Source organism: Protopterus annectens, chromosome 13.part0, assembly GCF_019279795.1.
Source record: "Protopterus annectens isolate FY-2018-M chromosome 13.part0, PAN1.0, whole genome shotgun sequence".
NCBI classification, from domain to species: Eukaryota; Metazoa; Chordata; order Ceratodontiformes; family Protopteridae; genus Protopterus; species Protopterus annectens.
Genome location: NC_056747.1, coordinates 1,351,808,294 through 1,351,831,129, shown reverse-complemented (window position 1 = coordinate 1,351,831,129; position 22,836 = coordinate 1,351,808,294). Strand labels below are relative to the sequence as shown.

General features: G+C 42.1%; 1 protein-coding gene across 1 annotated transcript in view; it reads right to left on the bottom strand.

Moving 5' to 3' along the window:
- Positions 1-643: 643 nt before the first annotated feature.
- The window catches only part of SMARCD2 (SWI/SNF related, matrix associated, actin dependent regulator of chromatin, subfamily d, member 2), a 654,116-nt gene continuing 631,923 nt past the window's right edge, over positions 644-22,836 (bottom strand). The window contains exon 13 of the mRNA XM_044055380.1: positions 644-2,568. Coding sequence (XP_043911315.1) covers positions 2,515-2,568 — 54 coding nt within the window. The 3' untranslated portion in view covers positions 644-2,514. The remainder of the gene's footprint in view (positions 2,569-22,836) is intronic.

The window sequence follows — 22,836 nt, the reverse complement described above, 5'->3', positions numbered from 1 at the left end:
CCTTTCTGGAGGTCCTCATTCATTCATTAAAAAGCACACCCAAAAACACCCCATTCCTAAAAAGCACATACATGATAGCTTGGTGCAGTTCTTCATGAAACGACTGCCTAAGCTTTGCTGCTGTATACACACAGACACCAGTAGCCATGGTAATGATCACTGTGATGGCTTTGTGGAATGAAGGACACTTCATTGGACACTGGAATTCTAAGATGTAGCAGTCAGAACTTAACAACTGCTTCTGTCTTATTTAAAATTGGGAAGGCACACAGCTGTTCCATAGAATGTTTAACTAGAGAGCTCCAGATATGTGAGAACATGTGAGATGGGTCATTAAGGGGCCAAACAAAGTGGCAGAACAGTAAATTCTGCTGTCAACCCTGTCTGTAGGATTTTGATTCTGTGTGTTTGGCACTCCTGGTTTTGGGGATGTACAACAGGTAAACATGTCAGTAGACTTTTGATTCTGCGTATTCAGTACACCTGGTTTTGGACATTCATAACAGGCAGAAAAGATAAAAAGTCGCATTTTGAAATCTGGTAAGATGAGAGATACATATGATGTATGAGTGATATAAATGATCTGCCTTCTTATGGGGGTGAATGACCCAAATGCAAGGGATTCCAAAGAACAAAAACTATATTCTTACTTACAGAATTCAAGAGTGACTCAAGTCAAGGAACCTGTCCTTTTTTCCAAAGGCAAGCCTCTGAACACGGTCACTCTGATCACTTCCAGATAAGGGGGTCCATGGTGGGTTTAGAAAAATTGCAAACTATTGTGTCCCTGTTAGCCTCTTTAGTTTCTGTGGAAGTATGCAGGCCTCTTTAGACTCTGTGCACGTACTTAGCACTGAGACGTCGACGTGCACGTCACTCGCCGATTAGCACCAGTGGATTAACTCTTACTACTTTACCATGAAGGGGGAGGTAATGAAAGCTGGGGCTCTGACTGATGGCATATATGAATATGGTTAAAAATATGACAGGTAGGTGTCAACCAGAGGTGTCGGGGCACTCAGAGAAGGAAGTGCAGGGCAGAGTATTAGCACTGCACGAACGCCAAATTGTGCTGTTAGGTAGGTCCCTCAGCTCAGCCATTCTCCACCATGGGCTGCAGATCTCAAAATCTGAGCAAGGGGGACAGGAAATGCCAAGGGCCCATTCTGGGCAGGGCACTGGCTTGCAGGAAGCATGTCTACCTTTACCAGGAAGCAGTCTAGAACTCCTCGGGAGGGTGTATGAAGAAGTCAGTTCCACAAATCAGAGATTAGACTACGAAAAGTATCCCCCAAACCTGAGCAGATGCTCCTCATTCACTTCAGGGGGCACCAAGTTGCTCCAGTGAGTGACGTGGAGATCATAAGTCTGGTCTCATTCCCAGAAATTTGTACCTGGGTGGCATCTTTCCATTCAAACTCATGGATGACCTCATGCAAGGAAGGGAATGACAACTTTTCAGTAGCAGAGAATGATCTAGCTTACTAAAGCCTGGAGGCTAGGTGATTGCAGAGAAATCTTAAGGGAAATCAGGCCTGGACTCAGACTTGAGAGCTCTAGGTCGCTTGACCTCTTGTGGTCCTATCTACAGTCTCCTAAGTAAGCTGTTTGGTTCCCATCTATTCTAACTGCTTTATATTCATGACAGTACTTATATTCTCTTTACAATGTCATTACTCACAAGGGTCAAAGGTTTTTCACTTGCAATAGTCAGTGAAACTGTGCTCCATTAACAGGTAAGATAGACGGCTCTGATTTCTGAACCAATGAGCACATGTATAGATGGAATGGCTCTGTTTTCTAGGCACTGAAAATGAGATGTTGACAAATACAGAGATTAGCAAAATCTTTGAACTTGGGCTACAAAGAACTGGGGATACTGATAGCATGCATGTTCATCAGCAGGGATGTTGCTCATGGACCACGGTTGGCACTCACATCCAGAATGTTAACTTGTGAGACTTTAATAACAACCACACGAATGAGTAGAACAACACACTGCAGTGTGTTAAGACTGCAGAGGTGCCTCAGAGTAGGACCTCGGGCCTTAAAGCTTGGATAGCTGCACTGCCTGGCCCCCTGATAATTCCTGATCTAACTCCAAGCTCACTGCTTTATCCAGCTCACCAAAATACCATAAAACAAGCAGAAGCAGATATCTGAGAACATAAAATACATTAAAATCTAAAACCCCCAAAACCAACCTGATGCCATTAAATGGCTAAGCATACATTTTAAATGTTTTAACTGGTAGAAAAAGAGTGCTTTATAATTATGCAAAACAAACATGTTTCTATGAAACATTTAGTCCCTGACATAAGAATGCTCTCCAGAGCTAAATCATACAGAAGAGTCTTGAGACCCTTGACCACAAAAATTCAGTCTAACTGCAGCATTTAAATGCTCATGACAAAGTTTACGACAGGAAGCAACCTTGACCTGAGATCGTATGATACAAGCAAGACATAAGTATTGAACCATCTGCTGTAAACACTCGAGTGGTGGATGTTTGGTTCAGGTTAGGCGGATTCCCAGCACTTGTTCCAGTTCCTGTCTCCGCTGCTGCACCTTATGGAAGCAAATCAGAAAAGTTACAAAAGTGAGGAGCACTCTTCCGGAAGGATTATTAGTAGCTTATGCACAGTATAACTCATTTCCACTTTAACCGCCTAGATACATTCTTACTAACTGCATTATTCGCAGTGTGCTTTTCTAAAAATTCGGCTCAACTTTCCCCTTCTACAAGACAACAGATTGTCACATATAATTAATGGGCATAAGTCACTAAGACACAGGATGACAAATGAAAAGACAATCCGAGACGGGTGACTAAATAAGGCAACGTAGGTGCAGTAAGAAGTAAGTGACCAAGCTGACTTAATGAATCAGCTCCTTTCATCTCAACATTTACAAAAGAATGAGGCTGCAACATCTGAGTAAGGGAGGGAGATGTGGGTAGGGGCTGGGGACAGACAGGCAGTGCTGCGGACAGACAGGCAGGCAGCCAAGGAACAGATGGTGAAAACAGTTAGCAGACTTCTGTGGGATAAGGCATCAGATTTTCATGCGTTATACTCGCTATGGAATCAGGGGCTCAACAGCGCATTCACCTTGAATGTAGTGCAGCAAAGGGGGGGGGGAATGAACCCCTGAGGTGCTGTCCCTCAATGTGAATTTAAACTGAGGTCCCCTCTGCCCGCGTTCATGACAACTCAAGTAGCTGCAAAAGATGCTACACCATTTATTGGGAAGAGTATTTTTTTAATTGAAATTTTCAAACATTTTACAAATGAAACATAATTCTTGATTTTAACATTCTCTACATACACAAGCATAAAAGGAATAATCGGGTATTACTTAATTTCAACATTTGAGGTACTGCAATTAGTTCACATTCTATGATCATCACTGCAGTCTTCTGAAAGCCCTCCTATAAGCCCAAAAATTCTCACATCAGTTTTCTCTTGGGCATTTTCTTCTACACTGTCAAAAACATCGGGCATCAGATCTGTCATAATTCAGTCATTTCAATAAATTCTCAAACATGGTTGGCATTAAATCTCAAAACACTTGAATCCTTTTACTTCCCAGGAAGATGAGTTGGATTCCTTCCCTTTTCATAAAAAATGAACAAGAACAGGAATCTGTCTAGTTCCAAATTCACCACCACGAATGTTAAGGGAAAAATTAAAACCAAAACCCAAAAAAAAAAAAAGTTGTTGTTCTGGTCTTTGTGTTTGCACACAGTGCAGGTTGCAGAAGTTGTTTGACCGCAACTGAGCTACAAAATATAAGTATCTTTTGATTATTTTTACAGATTACTGTTTTTATAATTTAATATATATAAAGCACTTTGTCTATTCAGAATCTTCAGAAATCTTTATCTGTTTAAAAAACTTTCAGAATCTGTAGTGCTTGCTGTCTTAGGCTATTTTGTCCCACCCTCCCTCCCTGTTGGTGTCTTGCTCTTATACTTGGTGGCTTTGCAGTTGCCCGCCCCTACTGTGACACACCTCCCAGTCTAGTGTCATTAGCTCATTCTTCTTAATACAGAGAGAACATTTGATAAGGCCTTCTGTTCCTCCTTTTTCCCTTTTCAAAAAGTAAAACAAAACTTTTTTTTCTTTTTCGCCTGAACCTTCTTGTGTTCTGACTGTCCTTCTCAAACATATTGGAAATATACAGTATATTTCAGAGCATTTGTTATAACTGTATCTGCTATAACTGATTTAAGTATTTTTTTCTGGCTTTTTGAATATTTACTGCTTAGCGACTGCATCTTAGCCTGTTTATACAGCTCTGCATTCTATTTAAACTGTTTTTGTGTTGATTAACTGTTTTGCACTCTTAAAAAGTTATTTGTTAGTTAATTTTAACTGTAGGCTAACACGCTCAAGTGTGCTAGCCACTTAAAAGCATTTATAGCATTTACTGTCTGTTTTTTTTCCTTGTCTCTGTAAAAAAAAAAAAAAAAATATCTCTTGTTTTCCCACCTTACTGAACTAGAGTAGTCCAGTTTCAGAGTTGCTGATCCCTGGGCTTTGTTTTTAGTTCCTGTTACTGATCCATTGCCTTATTAGGAAGGAGGGAAGTTTCTTTGCTTACCAGTGGGAGTGGGAAGCACTGAGCAGCCTTTTTGTCCGAATTGGTGAAGTTTCAGCCAGAAACTAGTAGTCCATTGGTCGTTTTGGGCCAATTCCTAGCTCCTTTCAGCCCCCCTGCTATAAAACATGCTAAACGTGCGTTTTCCAGCTTGTACCAACTCTGCACAGATCCTCGTGGTGGCCTGCAGAGTGATCCAAGCAGCAGAGAGCTAAAAGAGTGACTTTCTACCAGATATAAGTATTTTTGTGGCTTTCCCACTGTTATTAAGCTAGCGACTGCATTTCGCCTGTTTTACTGCTACTTTAAGTGATTTCTGCATTTTACACTGTTTATTGCACTTTAAGTTACTAATTGTTGCAAATTGTTTCTGTAGGCTACACACTAAAGTGAGCTAGCCGATTTACAGCATTTATAGCATTTACTGTCTGTTTTTTCCTTATCTCTGTAATAAAACAAAAAATCTCTTGTTTTCCCACTTTACTGAACTAGAGTAGTCCAGTTTCAGAGTTGCTGATCCCTGGGCTTTGTTTTTAGTTCCTGTTACTGATCCATTGCCTTATTAGGAAGGAGGGAAGTTTCTTTGCTTACCAGTGGGAGTGGGAAGCACTGAGCGCCTTTTGTCCGATTTGGTGAAGTTTCAGCCAGAAACTAGTAGTCCATTGGTCGTTTTGGGCCACTTCCTAGCTCCCTTCAGCCCCCTGCTATAAAACATGCTAAACTGTACTGCTGATCTAACCAGCATATCCTATAACTGAAAAGTTCATCTCTACTTGATTCCCAAGTAGACTATTCTCTATCTGTAAAGCCTAGCACTTACTCCTACAGTACTTGCACCTTGATAAAGCACTCTTATTATAGATAGTACCCCACCAGCCTAAAACCCACTTCCCCCGGAGTCCTTTGAAAGTTCTTTATCTACTACTTCTAGTATGTCGAGGGATCAGTTGCTAGTGTCCTCTCCAGCTCAACTGGTGAACCTGGGAATATTGAGGCAATGTTACAATTGCCTCATGTACACAGACAATCCTCTCCTTCTCCAGCAAAACACAAATACATGCGAGAGATGCAACTATACGGCCAAACTGGAGGCTGAGCTCTCTCAACATAGGACTGGCAAGACCAGACAGGAGGAGAAGGTAACCACACACAATACATACCCAGTCACACATGGTACCATCACAACTTCAAATCATACACATACTCACACAAAGACATACTCGGAGGCTCTGATCAAAAATTTACCAAAACAGCAGAGGCCACCAAAGCAGACACCCAAACAACTACCACCTCACGACCCAACACATGCAACATGTAGACCACACAGTCAGAGTGTCAAACAGTCACAGCCCTTAAGGCCAAACAAAATGCCAGACACACTTGTCATTGGTGATTCCATAGTCAGACACACTGACGTCCCGCTCACCAGACTGAGTAAAGAGAAGGTCACAGTAAGCTGCCTGTCGGGCGCTAGAATCCGCCACATAACGCAAGCACTCAGGTCTCTCAACAGCAGGTACAAGTACGACTCAGTCATTGTCCACGCTGGTGTCAACGACCTGAGACGTACCTCCTTGGACTACATGAAAAGGGACATCAAGGAGCTCTCTGATTATGTAGCCCAGGCAGGTATGACCCTGACCTTGAGCAGTATCCTACCTTCACCTAGAATGATGCCACAATACAGTGATAAGATGATCACCTTTAATAATTGGCTTAAATTCTGGTGTCATTCAAAGGGGATCCAATGTCTGTCTGCCTGGGATGACATGCTGGACAAGCCACGCTGCTTCGCAAGGGACGGCTTGCACCTGTCACCCGTGGGCTTCCGGATATTGGCAAAGGCTCTTGCCACCCCATAGTGCCTTTTTAGGCAAGGCTCAAATTCTAAACCTACCACCCTAGAACACGAAAAAGGAAAAAAACTAAGGGTAATGCTGCTCAATGCCAGAAGTCTCAATCTCAAGATGCACGCACTCGAGGCCCTTCTCAATATGGAGAACATCGATGTCTGTGCTGTGACAGAAACCTGGTTCAAGGCTCCTGAGAGCACCCCAGCACTAACAGGTTTCACCTCATATCATGCGTTCCGGCCCAAAATCCGGACAACACCAAGAAAGGAGGGGGGTGTCCATATTCATAAAGGACACCCACACCTCAAGGTTGGTGGCAACGCATGATGCATCGGAGACCATCCAGGTGCAATTAACCATAGGCAAGACTGCTCTGCAATTTGTAGCATGTTACAGGCCACCCTCTCAAACTCAGGAACCTCACATGGCCTTCCTGAAAACATTGGAGGGGATAAATGTATCTCCAAACACCATCATACTAGGTGACTTCAACTACCCTAATATAGACTGGGAACACTACTCAAGCCCGAACACTCTAACCCAAAGATTCCTGGAGTTCATAAACTCAAATGCCATGGAACAACTAGTCACCATCCCCACAAGAGGTGAAAACATACTTGATCTCATCATCACGAACATGGGATCAAAATGTTCAACACCGAAGTATACCCTCACTGGTGAGATCAGATCATAAACTAATCTCGCTGGAGGTCCTCATCCCGCCCCACCTGAAACAAAAAGACCACAGTGAAAAACTTCTCAAAAGCCGATTTCACACTTCTAAAAACTAGTGTGGTCTCCTTTAAGGCCCCTGAGCCAGTGGTAAACATTACTCAAACCGCTGAATCACTTACAAATGCCTTCTACCAGCACCTACAGGACTGCATGGATCAGGCAATCCCAAACAAAACTAAGACTCTCTGTACCAAAGGCAAGCGTCCAGTCTGGTGGACCCCAGCCATAAACAAGCTCTACAACAAAAGGAGGAAGCTACTACAAGATAGAGCAAAATCCTTGAAAGGTAAGACACCTTTGATCATTATTAGTAAAAACTAAGAGCTCTCATAAAATCATCCAAGGCAAATTTTGAGAGAAAAATCGCCAAGGACTCTAAAGACAATCATAAGGCCTTCTTTAGCTATGTTAGAAACCTAGGAGGAAACTCCCAGATATGCTCAGAATTAGTTCAAAATGATGTGAAAATTACTGAACCTACACACATCGCTAACATACTGGCTGACAGGTTCAGTGCAAACTTCTCCCCTCCCCCAAAAGGAGAGATATCTATTCCAGAGGATTGTAGCCCCCAAACATCTCCAACGCCCAGGTGAGAACTGCCCTCACTAAGGCAAAAAGCACAGCATCCATGGGACCGGATGGTGTCCCCGGCTGTGTGCTTCATGAACTCAACGAGGAATTAAACCCACAGTTAGGACAGCTGTTTAATCTTAGCCTCACCTCAGGATACGCACCCAAGGAGTGGCGCACGGCGACTGTGGTCCCACTTCATAAGGGCGGTGCCTCCACAGACCCTGGAAATTACCGCCCCATTAGCTTGACAAGCCTTATCTGCAAAGCCATGGAGAGGATCATAATGGAACTCATAAATAAAGACATAGGGAACTTGCAGACTTTGGATCCAACCCAGTTTGGCTTTGTCAAAGGCAGATCCTGCCTCTTAAACTTGGTTGACTTTTTCGAGACAGTCACTAAGGCCATTGATGAGGGAAAGGCAGTCCATACAGCCTACCTCGACCTGGCAAAGGCCTTCGACACAATACCCCACTCAGGTATCATCGAAAAACTCATCAGCTTGAATGTAAACCCATACATCACAAGATGGGTTGCAAACTGGCTAAGCGACAAAACCCACAGGGTCAGAGTTGCTGGAGCCATGTCAGACTCAAAGCCTGTCACAAGTGGTGTCCCACAGGGCTCAGTCCTGGGTCCACTCTTGTTCGGCATCTACTTTTCTGAAGTACAAGCAAACACAGGAGGGTTATGGCTGACAAAGTTTGCAGATGACTGCAAACTGGGCCATAGTCGAAAACACATCTGACACAGATATCCTCCAGAAGGGCCTCACAGAAATGGATAACTGGTGCCAGAGCCATGGCCTGAAGTTAAACGCCAAAAATGCATAGTCATACCCTTCGGGAAAAACAAGGTTACCCCTAGCTACCATATAGATGGCAATCCACTGAGCACAGAAAAGTCATCAGGGATCTGGGGACCCAAGTTGACAGTAGCCTTCGCTTGACACTCATGTTGCTAAAGTAGTTAGGAAAATTCTATATCGCCCACCTGATCATGAAGGGATTCACATCTAGATCAAGGGAGGTCATCGTCCCCCTGTACTCATCACTCATTAGACCTATGATTGAGTACAATGCCCGCTCGAATGTATCTGACCAGACACCTGATGCAGCTTGAAAGGCCCCAAAAGTTCCTCACCAAAAGGATAAAGGGTCTCAAAAATATGTCTTATGCTGCCCGACTGAAAGAACTCCAGCTCTATTCAGTCTCATACCGCTTGCTCAGAGGTGACCTGTGCCTGACATATAAGGCCATGTCAAACCCAGATTTGATGAATATGCTTCACCTCAAAAATCTAGATCCCTCAGAACCACAAGGGCGGAGACTTAAACCTTGACACGGTTATAAATAGAACGTGCTGGAGGGACAGATTCATCACCCAGAGACTCCCTATGCTGTGGAACAAAATCCCGGTACATGTGAAGCAGAGCACCTCGCTGGCCTTGTTCAAGAGGAATCTTGACCAATGGATGGGAGATCGCAGATATACCCCAGGGATTACTTCAGTGTCACTGCTTGACAGAGGCACAGAAAAATGATAGGCATAGTTTTTATTCAAACTAAAGCCACATAACTATGGGCTGGGCTTGTAAATGCCCTTGGGCAGATAGCCTAGTATGAACCTATGAACCTATGAACCTAAAAATAAATAAATACATGAAAAACAAAGAAACTAGTGGTCTTCAAATTTTGTTGATGATTTTGGAAATGATTGCGACTGAGCTCATCCACAAAGTTTTACCACCACTAGTTTCTGTTTATCATTCTTCCCCTTTTCACACCTATTGACTAAAAGCACATCCTTTAAATAGTTTTTATTTCATTTGCAAGTGCATCCTTTTTAATTTTATCTCTCTCTCAATAGATAATTTACTTTGACTTAACCTCCATGCGTAAATACATAAAACACTATTATATCAATGTCCTGTGTCTTTGAATACCTCTCTTTTAATCATCAGGTAATTATTTCCATAGTGGGATTTCTAACTATTTTGCGTCGCCCTTTGGTACTACTTGCTCTGTAATATATTTTCCATCCACAGTTCTCTCACAAAAACAGATTTTCTTCTGATATGCAGGTTTCACACCATTCTCCTCTATCAATGTGTCTTTGTTGCATCCATATTTCACCAAAGCTTTCTGTATTTCACAGGTTTCCAGTTTATCTGAAGCAACACCAAGAATGCTAAAGGGTTAACCATTCCTACTCCAGTTTTCTTGTCTCTCTTTTAATCCTTGTTTATGCAGCTTAATCTCTTCACCCAAATAATGCCAAAATATTTCACTTATCTGTCCCATTATTCAGGAAATATGAAAATATCATATAATATTCTATAATAATTAGCAAAGTACATCTAATCAAATAGGTCTTCTTCCTAAATGGTAATTTATACAACTTCCATGAACTACTAACTTGTCCTAACCTTTCTAATATCTTCTTTCACAATTCTCTTTTTTCAGGACGAATATCTAAAAATTTCAACTCTGTCTTTGTAAAACAAATCTCACCGATTACTTCCACTCCTACCCTTTTGCACTTTCTTTATTCAGACCCAAACTGTGCATTTTATTTTTAACTACTAGTATAACAATTTAAAAAACTTAGTCCCAATTACTGTGATCAAATCATCTGCATAGCTCTTTATTAACCTCTGTTCATCCTTCCACAAACCATTTCATTATTTCAACATCTGACTCAGTTCTTAAAGTTATGACATTGATGAAGAAACCCAACAAAACTGGCTTTAACGGCAGTGTTTGCCACATATTACTGTTCTTTATTCTTCTGCCTAAAAACAATTTATGAAATTATTGATGCTTTATCATACATTTATTTTATAAACATCCCAAAATTATAATTCACTCCATACTCAGAATTTGCACTCATCATAGTCTCTGAGCTACATTGTCAAATTCTTTTGTACATCATAAATAATTATCCTAGCTAAGTGGTCCTCCACAATTTCTGTAATTGACAGTAAAGTACAGTTGTGTAAGTAACTAAGCATCTACTGTTATGGTAACTTTAATCATTTTTGCAGTAGCATTAGCTATATCGGTTATACCCTGCTAAGGATAGAACAGCCATACAGCTTTCAAAGCTTCAGGGCACCTTCTATGTGCACAAACAGTTGGTCATATTGAGCTGAGTTGACTAAAAAGACAGGTTTAGGCACAAGCCCTTCAGAGCTTTCATGCCAACAGAGACAGGGAGGCTGAGGCCTGAAAGGACAATGCTAGGAACACTGACAAAAAATATATTTGTCCTTTGATAACAGGGAAAGTGAGAATGAGCTAATGGCCCCATTTTCAGTTGCTATCAATGGAGAAAAGCTCCACAACAGATTCAAAAATAAACGATGGAGATAGAAGTGACCCACAGCAAACCATGACCTTTATAAAAAAAATAAGCACTTTCATTCCAGTATTGTGGACTTCATCAGAATACAAAAGCAATTCAAACCACAGCTTTTATACACATCAAAGACCACATGGTTAACCAATTCTCTACTTAAAGTACCAGCACAATCCAATACACTTAAACTTAAAACCATACCAAGGTTAAAAATCAAATAATGCAAATACATAAAATCATTCTAGACATACGTTTTCCTAAAACCAAGTATTTACCATTATTATTGAACAATTAAAAACAATAAATGCTCATAACACAAAATTGGCTTTCAGTCTCAATAAACTACTAACAGAGTTGTTCATTTAATCCAGGGGGTTCAGGAGTGTTGCTACGGATAATCCACTGAAATTCCAAGTACTCTAAAAACTCATCACTAGGTCCACGCCTAGGACCTAGACTGCAGTGGTGTACTGCACAAAACGTAAAGAAATGACCTTTGTTCCCTATAATGTGCCTATAAAGGGCATTCTTACTATCCTTTTTCCTGATTTCATATACATGCTGATATATTCTACCTTTAGATGCCCTTTTTGTCTTTCCAATTTAAAGTCCAGCACGCATCTGGCACATAGCAATATATACCACTGCTTTTGAAAAACAATAAAACGTGTACGGGATGTTGAATTTCATGCAGGGTAAACTTTATAAATGGAAATTATTGCAGTAGCAGGTTGATATACCTAGCTAAATGTGACAGGTGTTTTGTGTTCTACATAGGCAAGATTGAAAGAGCTTTAAAGGCTAGAATTTATGAACATTCATATGATATAAGAATGAAAAAGGAGACTAGTGCCCTTTATAGACACTCCATTGTTTGTACTAATTTCACAAAATTTAGATTTGAGATCTTAGAAATTATAAAACCAAACCCTAGGGGTGGTGACTGGAAAATGATATGAATGAAAAAGAATTGATGTGGCAGCTTAGGTTGAACTCTAGTTCATCCCCTGGTATTAACGAACAATTGTCTCTTAAATCCATTCTTAAGGAAAAAGCAGTCGTAGTTTAAACCACTGGTGGGGGGTATTTTAAAGTGGGGAGGTTTTTATAGTTATTATTTGTCCATGTATTTGTATTTGTGTTTGTATTTCATTTTGCTTATGTGTTGATTCAGCAAAGACTGGTTTGAGGATCTTACTATTACTATTATCATTGTTATTATTATCACAACAAATTTTACAACTATTTTATAATATTTATAGTATTTTAGAAAGACACTAGTTATTATAATTTTTTTTAACAAAAAGGGTTCAGTCTGAAAGATAAGATTTCCATGTGTTTAATGGATAGGGTATTGTACGTTTAAATAGGTTGGAATAATTTCCTAGTTAATTTAATTGGTTGATTAAAGAAGCTATACAAGTGCTGGATTATTTTTTTGTTTATCTGATGAAGTCTCATTACCAAGAAGAAAGTGCTCATCACTGTGTACTTTGGAATAAAGTGATACTGTCGGTTGTGCTCTTCCTGTGGCTGGATTTTGACACACGTATTTTCATTTTAGTCATGCAAGTACAGACAAACCCACAAGGCAAGAGAGGTGATGGTGGAAAGAGGAAGATGAAGATTTAGATCTGCATGGCCTGATGGGTTAATGCAATGGGATGAGAGGGGCCCAGGTTTGAAATTTGGCAGAGGTGTTCATTTCAGGGGCATCTTGACTTGTTTAAACATGGGCTAAACTCTTCGCTAGGCTTATAAGGGCCTCAGGGCCAATAGCCTAGTAACTTCCTTGGACCCTAAGATTGGCCAGCAGACTGAAGTTGAGACAGTGACAAGGAAGATAGGTCTTCAGAAGTGCCAACAACCATACTGAATGGACAAAATGTGACTTGCTAAATGAAATGAGTCTCAGACAAATGAGGGGGCAAAGGTATGTGTAGGAGGAGGGACAGGACCTGGAAAGCTGAAAGAGATGGGTCATGTCTAGACAGTACGAAAGCCAAAGGAATGTTGTTCTCATGGTGTAGAGGGATAAAACCCTAACTGTAACACAGGCGAAGGAATGTTGTTCTCATGGTGTAGAGGGATAAAACCCTAACTGTAACACAGATGAAGGAATGTTGTTCTCATGGTGTAGAGGGATAAAACCCTAACTGTAACACAGGCGAAGGATTGTTGTTCTCGTGATGTAGAGGGATAAAACCCTAACTGTATCACAGGCGAAGGAATGTTGTTCTCGTGGTGTAGAGGGATAAAACCCCAACTGTAACACAGGCGGAGGAATATTGTTCTCATTGTGCAGAGGGATAAAACCCCAACTGTAACACAGGTGAAGGAATGTTGTTCTCATGATGTAGAGGGATAAAACCCCAACTGTAACACAGGCAAAGGAATGTTGTCCTCATGGTGTAGAGGGATAAAACCCGAACTGTAACACAGGCGAAGAAAGGTTGTTCTCGTGGTGTAGAGGGATAAAACCCTAACTGTAACAAGAGAAAGAATGTTGTTCTCGTGGTGTAGAGGGATAAAGCTCTAAGTGTAACACAGGCAAAGGAATGTTGTTTTCATGGTGTAGAGGGATAAAACCCTAACTGTAACACAGGCAAAGGAATGTTGTTCTCATGGTGTAGAGGGATAAAACCCTAACTGTAACACAGGCAAAAGATTGTTGTTCTCGTGATGTAGAGGGATAAAACCCTAACTGTAACACAGGCAAAGGATTGTTGTTCTCATTATGTAGAGGGATAAAACCCTAACTGTAACACAGGTGAAGGAATGTTGTTCTTGTGGTTTAGAGGGATAAAACCCCAACTGTAACACAGGAGAAGGAATGTTGTTCTCATGGTGTAGAGGGATAAAACCCTAACTGTAACACAGGCGAAGGAATGTTGTTCTCGTGGTGTAAAGGGATAAAACACTAACTGTAATACAGGCGAAGGAATGTTGTTCTCATGGTGCAGAGGGATAAAACCCTAACTGTAAACACAGGTAAAGGAATGTTGTTCTCGTGGTTTAGAGGGATAAAACCCTAACTGTAACACAGGTGAAGGAATGTTGTTCTCATGGTGTAAAGGGATAAAACCCTAACTGTAACACAAGCGAAGGAATGCTGTTCTCGTGGTGTAGAGGGATAAAGCCCTAACTGTAACTTAGGCGAAGGAATGTTGTTCTCGTGGTGTAGAGGGATAAAATCCTAACTGTAATACAGGTGAAGGAATGTTGTTCCCATGGTGTAGAGGGATAAAACCCTAACTGTAACACAGGCAAAGGGATGTTGTTCTAGTGGTGTAGAGGGATAAAACCCTAACTGTAACACAGGTGAAGGAATGTTGTTCTCATGGTCTAGAAGGATAAAACCCTAACTGTAACACAGGCGAAGGAATGTTGTTCTCGTGGTGTAGAGGGATAACGTCCTAACTGTAACACAGGTGAAGGAATGCTGTTATCGTGGTGTATAGAGATAAAACCCTAACTGTAATACAGGCGAAGGAATGTTGTTCTCATGGTGTAGACGGATAAAACCCTAACTGTAACACAGGCGAAGGAATGTTGTTCTCGTGGTGTAGAGGGATAAAACCCTAACTGTAACACAGGCGAAGGAATGTTGTTCTCATGCTGTAGAGGGATAAAACCCTAACTGTAACCTAGGCAACTCTGGTTAGATTACCAGCTCAGGTATAGCAGAGAGGGATGGCAGTGTCTATCCCAGAAGTACGGCAGTGATGTGGACATCTCTGCAATGATTCTTGGTGGAGGTGGAGCACAGCACTGGGAGGAGGTGTGGTCCAGTACAAGGTGGGAAGTGGACCTGACTGAGCTGCCATGGAGGTACAGTGATATACCATTCATCCAAAATGTAGAAAAAGCAAAACAAACAGATTCAGAGATAGTAGAGTCCCTGTGACTCCCTTAGGATCCAACAGCATCCCTACAAGTCAGGAAGCAGTAAGGAGACAGTTGGCAGAGCAGGTGTGGACATGGGGAACTGAGGTGCCAGGACAGTAACAGTGACAGAAAAAAACAAACCAAAAATCTCTCCAAGTTCTCCAGAGCTAGCCATCCCCTGCTTCTGTTACTTTGTTTACTTAAAGATGCATACTCCTTCAGTCACACACTCCTTCAATAGCTCTCAGAGAGTCTGTCTGGGTACCTCTTAAACCTTTCCTCCCTCTTGTCCCAGGTAAGTCATCCTCCTTTTTTCACTTTCATATTCATCAAAGAGAAACCATCCGGAAAATAAGGATCTGCCTGCATTTTTCCTTTCTTTCTTATTCTTTAGTGGTGACCTTCATCTTAAAGGTTTCAGGTCCTAGCTCATCTTTCACACAACCTTGTCCTCCAGGATAAGAACACCACTGTCATGTTAACAGTGCTGAATACAAAAAGGAAATATCTGTGCTGTGTAAGTTTTCTACATCTTGGCTTTTCATTTCTGTGAACCCGGATGGCACACTACTTCTCAAACTTTCAAAACAGAGCCATATGATAAAACAAGTTACAAATAGTCAAACTGCTGGGCATATTTAATTATTTATTTACCTGCATTGACTGGGCAACACCCTCTATGCATACACCTGTTTTCAGAGGGTATCCACAGCTGTATAAGTACTGGCAGAGAGAATTTGTTCAGGACACCAAGGAAAATTCCTGAAATCTATTAAATAAGCTCTTTGGGATCTTTTACATGAAAACTGGGCTCCTACCACCTTGGACAGATAGAACCTTGGTTTAATACTTCACTTAAAGGACGGCACACTCAGGAGTGTAGTTGCCGCTCATTCTGCAGTACAGTGTCAGTACTGGATCATGAATTCAAGCACCTAGTGAGCAGATCAAGCCTACAGACTATTGATTTTCCTGGTATCGAAGGCATGTGTGCTACCTGCTTATGGATGACAAAGGAGTCAGGAAGTGGAATTTGCACTGACATTTACTGTGCTCAAGCACACAGCATCACAGAGTACTACAAAATATCACGATCTCATCGGAAACAAGAAAATACATGCCTTATGTGGGGGGGTGCTGAGTTCAGACTTCATAGAATGTGACAGGTGAAGTGTAAACTGACATGAAGCACACCATGAAAATTTGGTCAATCGAAATGGAAAGGACAGGGCAGGGTACCTCATAATGTGTAACATCTGAGAGGTGTAGCAACACAAATCGGGTGGCACAGTGGTGCAGCGGTTAGCATTGTCACCTCACAACAAGAGTTTGATTCTTAGTTGGGGTGACCTCTGTATGGGGTCTGCATGTCCTCCCTGCATTCATCTGGGTTTCTTCCCACATTCCTAAGACATGCATCTGGAGCATTTCTACCTGGGCCTCACTGAGCATGGCCCTGCCCCAGTCAGACTTTCCCGATAAGTAAAATAAGATGTACTTCCTACCATGTGTAAGATGAGAACTATGGGGGCAAAGGTCACACTGTGTAACGTGGGAGGGACAAGAACCCAAATACTGCATTTCCTGTGTCTAAATATTTATCAGTAAATAATTAAGATGTTGGCATAGGTTCGTAGGTGTTTACTAGGCTAACGACCACAAGGGCCTTTTTAAGTCTATCCATGCATCCCAAATCTCTGACAAGTTCTCGCACCATTGATAAGTATGAGCAGGGGCTTGGGAGGTGAAACATTTACAAGCAGGGTCCTGAGAAATGACATTAGAGACATAGGTGCCAAACCAAGGATGGATTTCCTGTTTCCCATCTAATAGTCCAAGTTACACTTGAATTGGTTTAGGGAGGAACTCTGCTTCACATGGATGGGGAGCCTGTTCCAGAGACGAGGTAATCTTTGGGATACACACCTGTCTCTTCAGCACATCTTATTTATATCACAGGCAAGGTTTAGGTTTTTAGAACAGGTAATTCTGGTGCTGTTTGCTTTGCAGATATGCAGGGGGTTCATCAGAGTAGGTCCTGACAATGCCTTGTATTCCAGGCATAGATCTCCCCTCAAACACACTGCAGGAGACAGAATACAGGGATAGGGCCTTGAGGCAATCTGCACTGGACAAGTTACTTACGCCCTGTATTCTTTCAGTGAGGAACCTCTGTGGACGTTCCAATTGTTGGATAGGCCTGTTTAGGTTCATACCAAAGGGGGCATTGTTCTCAGTGATACGTCTGATGAATGCCGATTACAGTGTAATCGTAACTTCCTTGGACCTAGATGCCACACCTTTGTTTATAAGTTGCACAACGTAGAATAATCTACTCACTACTGTAGACACATGATGATCAAATGCTAGATCATTCTGTGTATATCCCAAGTCCATGACTACTGGGTCAGCTCTTAGGGGTGTGTTGTCAGTATGATAGTCACCACGGGTGGAGGACTTCCTGAAGGATACTAATATGCATTTCTTGGCATTTAGTTTTAGTCCATGATTCTGACACCAGTTGTTTGTCTGTGTCAGCCCCTCCTGGAGAACATTTGTGTCAGTGCGGGATTCAGTGACAGCTCCTAATTTGCAATCTGCAAATTTAGTCAGCCAGAGGCCATTTACATTGGGCTTGACTTCAGAGAAGTAAATGCCAAAAAAGGAGCGGTCCCAGGACCAATCCCTGAGGATTCCCCAAGTCTAACTTCCTGGGTCCTGTCTTTCTGCCAGCTGGCTATCCACCGGGTGACATAAGGGTTTGTACCTAACCTCTTAAGTTTGTCAACAATGCCCAAATGGGGTATTATGTCAAATACCTTGGTCGGGTCAAGCTAGGCAGTGTGAACCATTCTGCCCTCATCCATTGTTTTGGTGACCTTCTCAAAGTCATCCACTAGGTTGAGTATACATTGTTTGCTCAGATGGAACCAAATTCGGTTGAGTCCAGTGTCTGGAGGTTTCCTGTGTCAGTATTATCATTTCCATGGCTTTGCGTATGAGACCAGTCTGGGTCTGTAGTTTTCAGAGTCTTCAGATGGGCCATGTCTGTGCAGAGGGATGACTGTTGCTGTTTTCCATTCATGAGGTAGGAAGCCTGTTTGGAGGCTACTGTTAAATAGCAATTCCACAGGACCTGATAGGTCATGTTTCATGCTATTTAAAAGGCATCCTGGGATATTGTCTTGGCCCATTGATGCAGTATTCCTGGCTTAGAGAGAGCATTAAAGATCTGTTCCCTAGTGAGATCAGGGGGAGTTACATTTGATGGTATTTAATGAGGAAAGGTTGAGGGGAAGAGAAGCGTAAAGCTGAATTTGTCTGCCAGTAGCTTTGATTTATCTTCTGGCTCAGTATAGGTGGTTCCCTTAACAACTGTTTTACCTCTGAGGTTGTGGACATAGCTAAAGAATGCCTTGTGGGTGTCCTTGGCCTGGGAGGATAAATCTACACCAAGTTTGGCTTTGGTAAACTATTTGTCCTCTGTGTTGTTTGTTTATTTTAATGAAAGTGATTTTATCCTTCTGGGTGTTGCACCTCCTAATTTTTGCCAGGATTTTCTTCTTCCTGTTACACAGCCTATTGATTTTGTGATTCCACCTGGGTTGTTTGTTTTATGACTTAGTTTTGTACTTCGTCCTGGTGGGTACAGCTGCCCTATGCTTGTATAGGGTTTCTGTGAACAGTTCAGCATAAGCAGCAGTGTTCTCAGGGTTTATGGGTGTTTGAAATTTTGCAAGGTTATCACTTAACAGTAGGAAGTTAGGCTTAGAGTAATTCCTGAACATTCCAGGATTAGCTGGGGTTTCAGGTTTTATCTTCACTTTAAAGGAGACCATTTTGTGGTCTGACCTTACCAGAGAAGACATTAAACTAGGTGGGTGTACAGCACTCTCCCATATTAGTGAGGACCAGATCCAGTATGGTTGCACCCCTACTTAGTGTACTGATAATCTGGTCCAGGGAGTTTGTGTTTACAAAATCCAGGAAACTCTGTCTGTACATTTAGCACAGTATATTATTCCCAGTTAATAGTGAGGTAATTAAAGTCACCCATGAATATGGTATTGGGTTGGATGGTGAGGGTATTCCAATAAGTTATGGTATGGGTTCCCTGGGTCATAGAGGGGGATCTATAGCTTGCAAGGAAGTGGTATTGGATTTTTCCTATGGTGATCTGAACGTGGAGAAGCTTAAGTGCATTGTCGTGTTTGACCAGCCTTGAGGTATATTTATTTTTGATGTAAATCGAGACACCTCCACCTTTAATCTCTGTCTGTGTAGTAGCTGGCCTAAATGTGTGGAAGGCATTATAACCTTGCACTGTCAGTGTGCTCTCCACAACTTTAAACCATGTCTCAGCGACCTATACAGATGTCAGGATTCTCCAGGGTGAGGAGAACTTCCAGGGTGGAGTTTTTTGTTTAGACTCCTTAGATGAGGAATAACACCTTTAGATTTTCTTGGCTTTGATTTGCTACGTCAGAAGTACTTTTGTTTGGCAGTGCCTAAAAAAAGACACCAAGAGGGGAAACAATGTTTTAGCTAAGGGGAGAGGTGCAGACCATCCCTGGCAAAGCAGCATGGTCTATTGAACATCTCCTTCCATGCTGTCAGATATTGCACCCCCTTAGAATGCCACCAGAATACTTAGTGCTAGGCTTATACCAGGCTTAGACCAAATTCCAAGAGCTCCATGATGTCTCTCTTCATATGGTCTAAGGAGTTAGTTGACAGAGTCATACTGACACTTGTGGTCCAATCACCTGAGTGCATGTGTAATGTGGCAGATCATGGCCCCTGATAAGCAACCGAATGTGACTTTCTCCTTGCTCAGGCTAGTGAGAGAGACATCAGAGTGTCTCACACTGGAGTCTCCAATGACCAGAGAGTTGGATTGTGTGCTGCCTTACCTTAAGGGCTTACAAGTAGAGGCTCCATGAGATGTGGCTCTATGTACTGATGTGGGTGTTGTTTTGAAAGAGTGCATTCAGGGCTGCTGAGGTTATTTGTTATGTATACTTCGTCTAGGAGGTCTTTGGGGTTTAGGAAGGTTACATTTAAGTGACTCAGCAGATGTGAGTCTATGTGTCTTGTTTGAACTGTGTGTGATGGGTGCAGTTTGTGTAATACTGACAACCTGATTGACATTAGGAGTACGTTTATGTGAGAGGTTTGCCTCCAGTGACATTGTGTAAACACATCTCTCGCATACCACATCAGCTAATTTGAGAATTAACTGTTTGTCAGTAAACATAAAACAATGTCTACATTGTTTCAGGATGCCCATATCCACCAAGCTGGTAACAGAGATAGTGGGAAATATCATATCCATGGCAAAAGATGTTTTTTTATTGATTAGACAGTTTGGAGTGAAAATACAAAGCAATGCCAGGAGTATCTGGTTTGTAACTGCAGTGGCAAAAGCACTGTCACTGCAAACAAGCTGTCCTGTATGCAACTAGGTATTGGCGAAATTTCAAGGGTGCTTTTACAGGAAATGTCAACTCAAAGTGTCTGTGTCTATACAGGGCACTGCTAAACACTTGAGGGAAAATAATAAATACAACCTGATGATTTATGGATGATGTATTTAGGCATATATTATGAAGTTAGAAGCAAATCAAGCAGTAATTGCTGAAAAGAAAGAATTAGCTTGTGAAGAATGATGAAAACAGGGGAGTCGCATGAATGGCTACTGCCTGGCTACTACTAGTGCTGGTCTCATTACAGATTCACTCTGCCGGGACACAAATGCTCCTTCACTTCTTCTCTCACCAAAAGCACCGCTCCCAAAATGAGGAGGCCACAAAATCTCTTTGGTGATAAAAAATCTTGTCCCAGATTATACAAGGATCTGTAGTCTTGCTGTAGCCTTTTTCCTGGTGATGCCTTGAACAGCAACCAGACTTATCAGTAAAGTCAAGCACAGACACTCACTGCCTGAACAGAAACAGTCAGGAATCAGTGCACTCTGCTCCTTTTCTCATCAGGAGAGAAACACAAGCGCAAATTCCAAGCTGTAACCTATGAGGCAGTTATTAGGCTTTCTGGTGATCAGCAGTCCCCAGGAAATAAAGCCCCTGTGCTCCTTCTCTCAGCAGCAAACCAAAAACAGGTACGAGTATGAGACAGTCTGCCAGTTTAACAGACATAATCAAAGCTGTAAGCATCATTATTCTGCTCAATTCCTCAAGCTGCATTATGTAAAACTCTGGCCAACAACTCAACTTTTTGGCTCAAAAATTGTGGACAAAAGTGAAACGGGGGTGGGGTGAGTGTTAAAGACCCACAATTGGGGGCAGATTTTAAATATTGTTCTAGCTTGCTTAAAAAGTTAATGCAATACGTTTTGCATCAACATGCATTTTCTGAACAATAAGAAGCATGAAGTTGTAAGTGTGGCATTGGCTAATTTGCATGTCTCTGAATCACGCTGTGTTACCACTAGTAGTTAGGTGTGGTAATCGCTGCTGTTGGCTCATGCAAAGTGTTAGCACAGGTATTCCCCCTCATTCACTCTGCCACATGCACACACACACAAGCAAACCCACACCTGGCAAGTGTGCTTGATTGTGCAGACCGTCTCTGATTTTGCCTCTTATAACTGCCCTTCCCTTGTGACTCGGAGACGGTTACAGTCAGTCGATGATGCCAGAGTTTCATACATCTTAGTACTTAGAATGTGCTTTGTGATGCACAACCTGTTGTTCTATTAACTTAAGTAATTCAGATTAATATTTGAAGTGTGTCCCTGGTGTCTAGTCCCCCCTCAGTTTCATAAACTTTGCTCAGTAGTCTAGGGGAGTCTAGCAAGGTATGGTTGTCCCCCCACATGCATATATACACACACACACACACACACACACACACACACACACACACACACACACACACACACACACACGCTGACTGTCAGATGGTCCCCCACACATACTCTGACACTGACCATAGATCAGAGAACCCTCTCTCACCTGACTGCACTCACAGACACACTTATCTACCCATCCACCCACACCCCTACTCTACATATCTGCAATCTACACCCCATTTACTGCAACCACCCAGGCAGATACACACCTACTGTACATATTTCCTACCTAAACTCCGTACTTTGACCAGACAGACGCACGCACACACACACACACACACACACACACACACACACACACACACACACACACACACACACACACACAGACACACACAGACACAGACAGACACACACAGACACACACACCACGCACACACAGACACACGCACACACACACACAGACACACGCACACACACAGAGACACACACAGAGACACACACACACACACACACACACACACACACACAGAGACACACACACACACACACACACACACACAGACACACACACACACACAGACACACACACACAGAGACACACACACCATAACCTCTGTTTTAAGTTCTCCAACACTTACCTGCTCTCTCCCATTGAAAGTAATAGGCTGAATGTGGAGATTTGGCTATGTTAACTTATGCAAATGATCAATTCACAGGGACAGCAGATGACTAATCATATGCTGCCTGCACCCCCAGAATGCATCAATAGCATTGCTGTAGGCTGTGGAGACAGCCCATCACAATGATTCAGAACACAAAGAATCACAGCAGTGGGTCTGTTTAAAAATTGGAAAGGGCTGCCACCCACGCAAAAATGTCAACATTAAGGCTTACTGCTGGCGGTAACCCTGGTCTGAACAAGTCACTAAACCAGACTGTGGTCCCGCATCTTCCCAGAGAAAGAGGCACTTATATCTGTAGAGGCTTTTCTGGTTATAAAATGAATA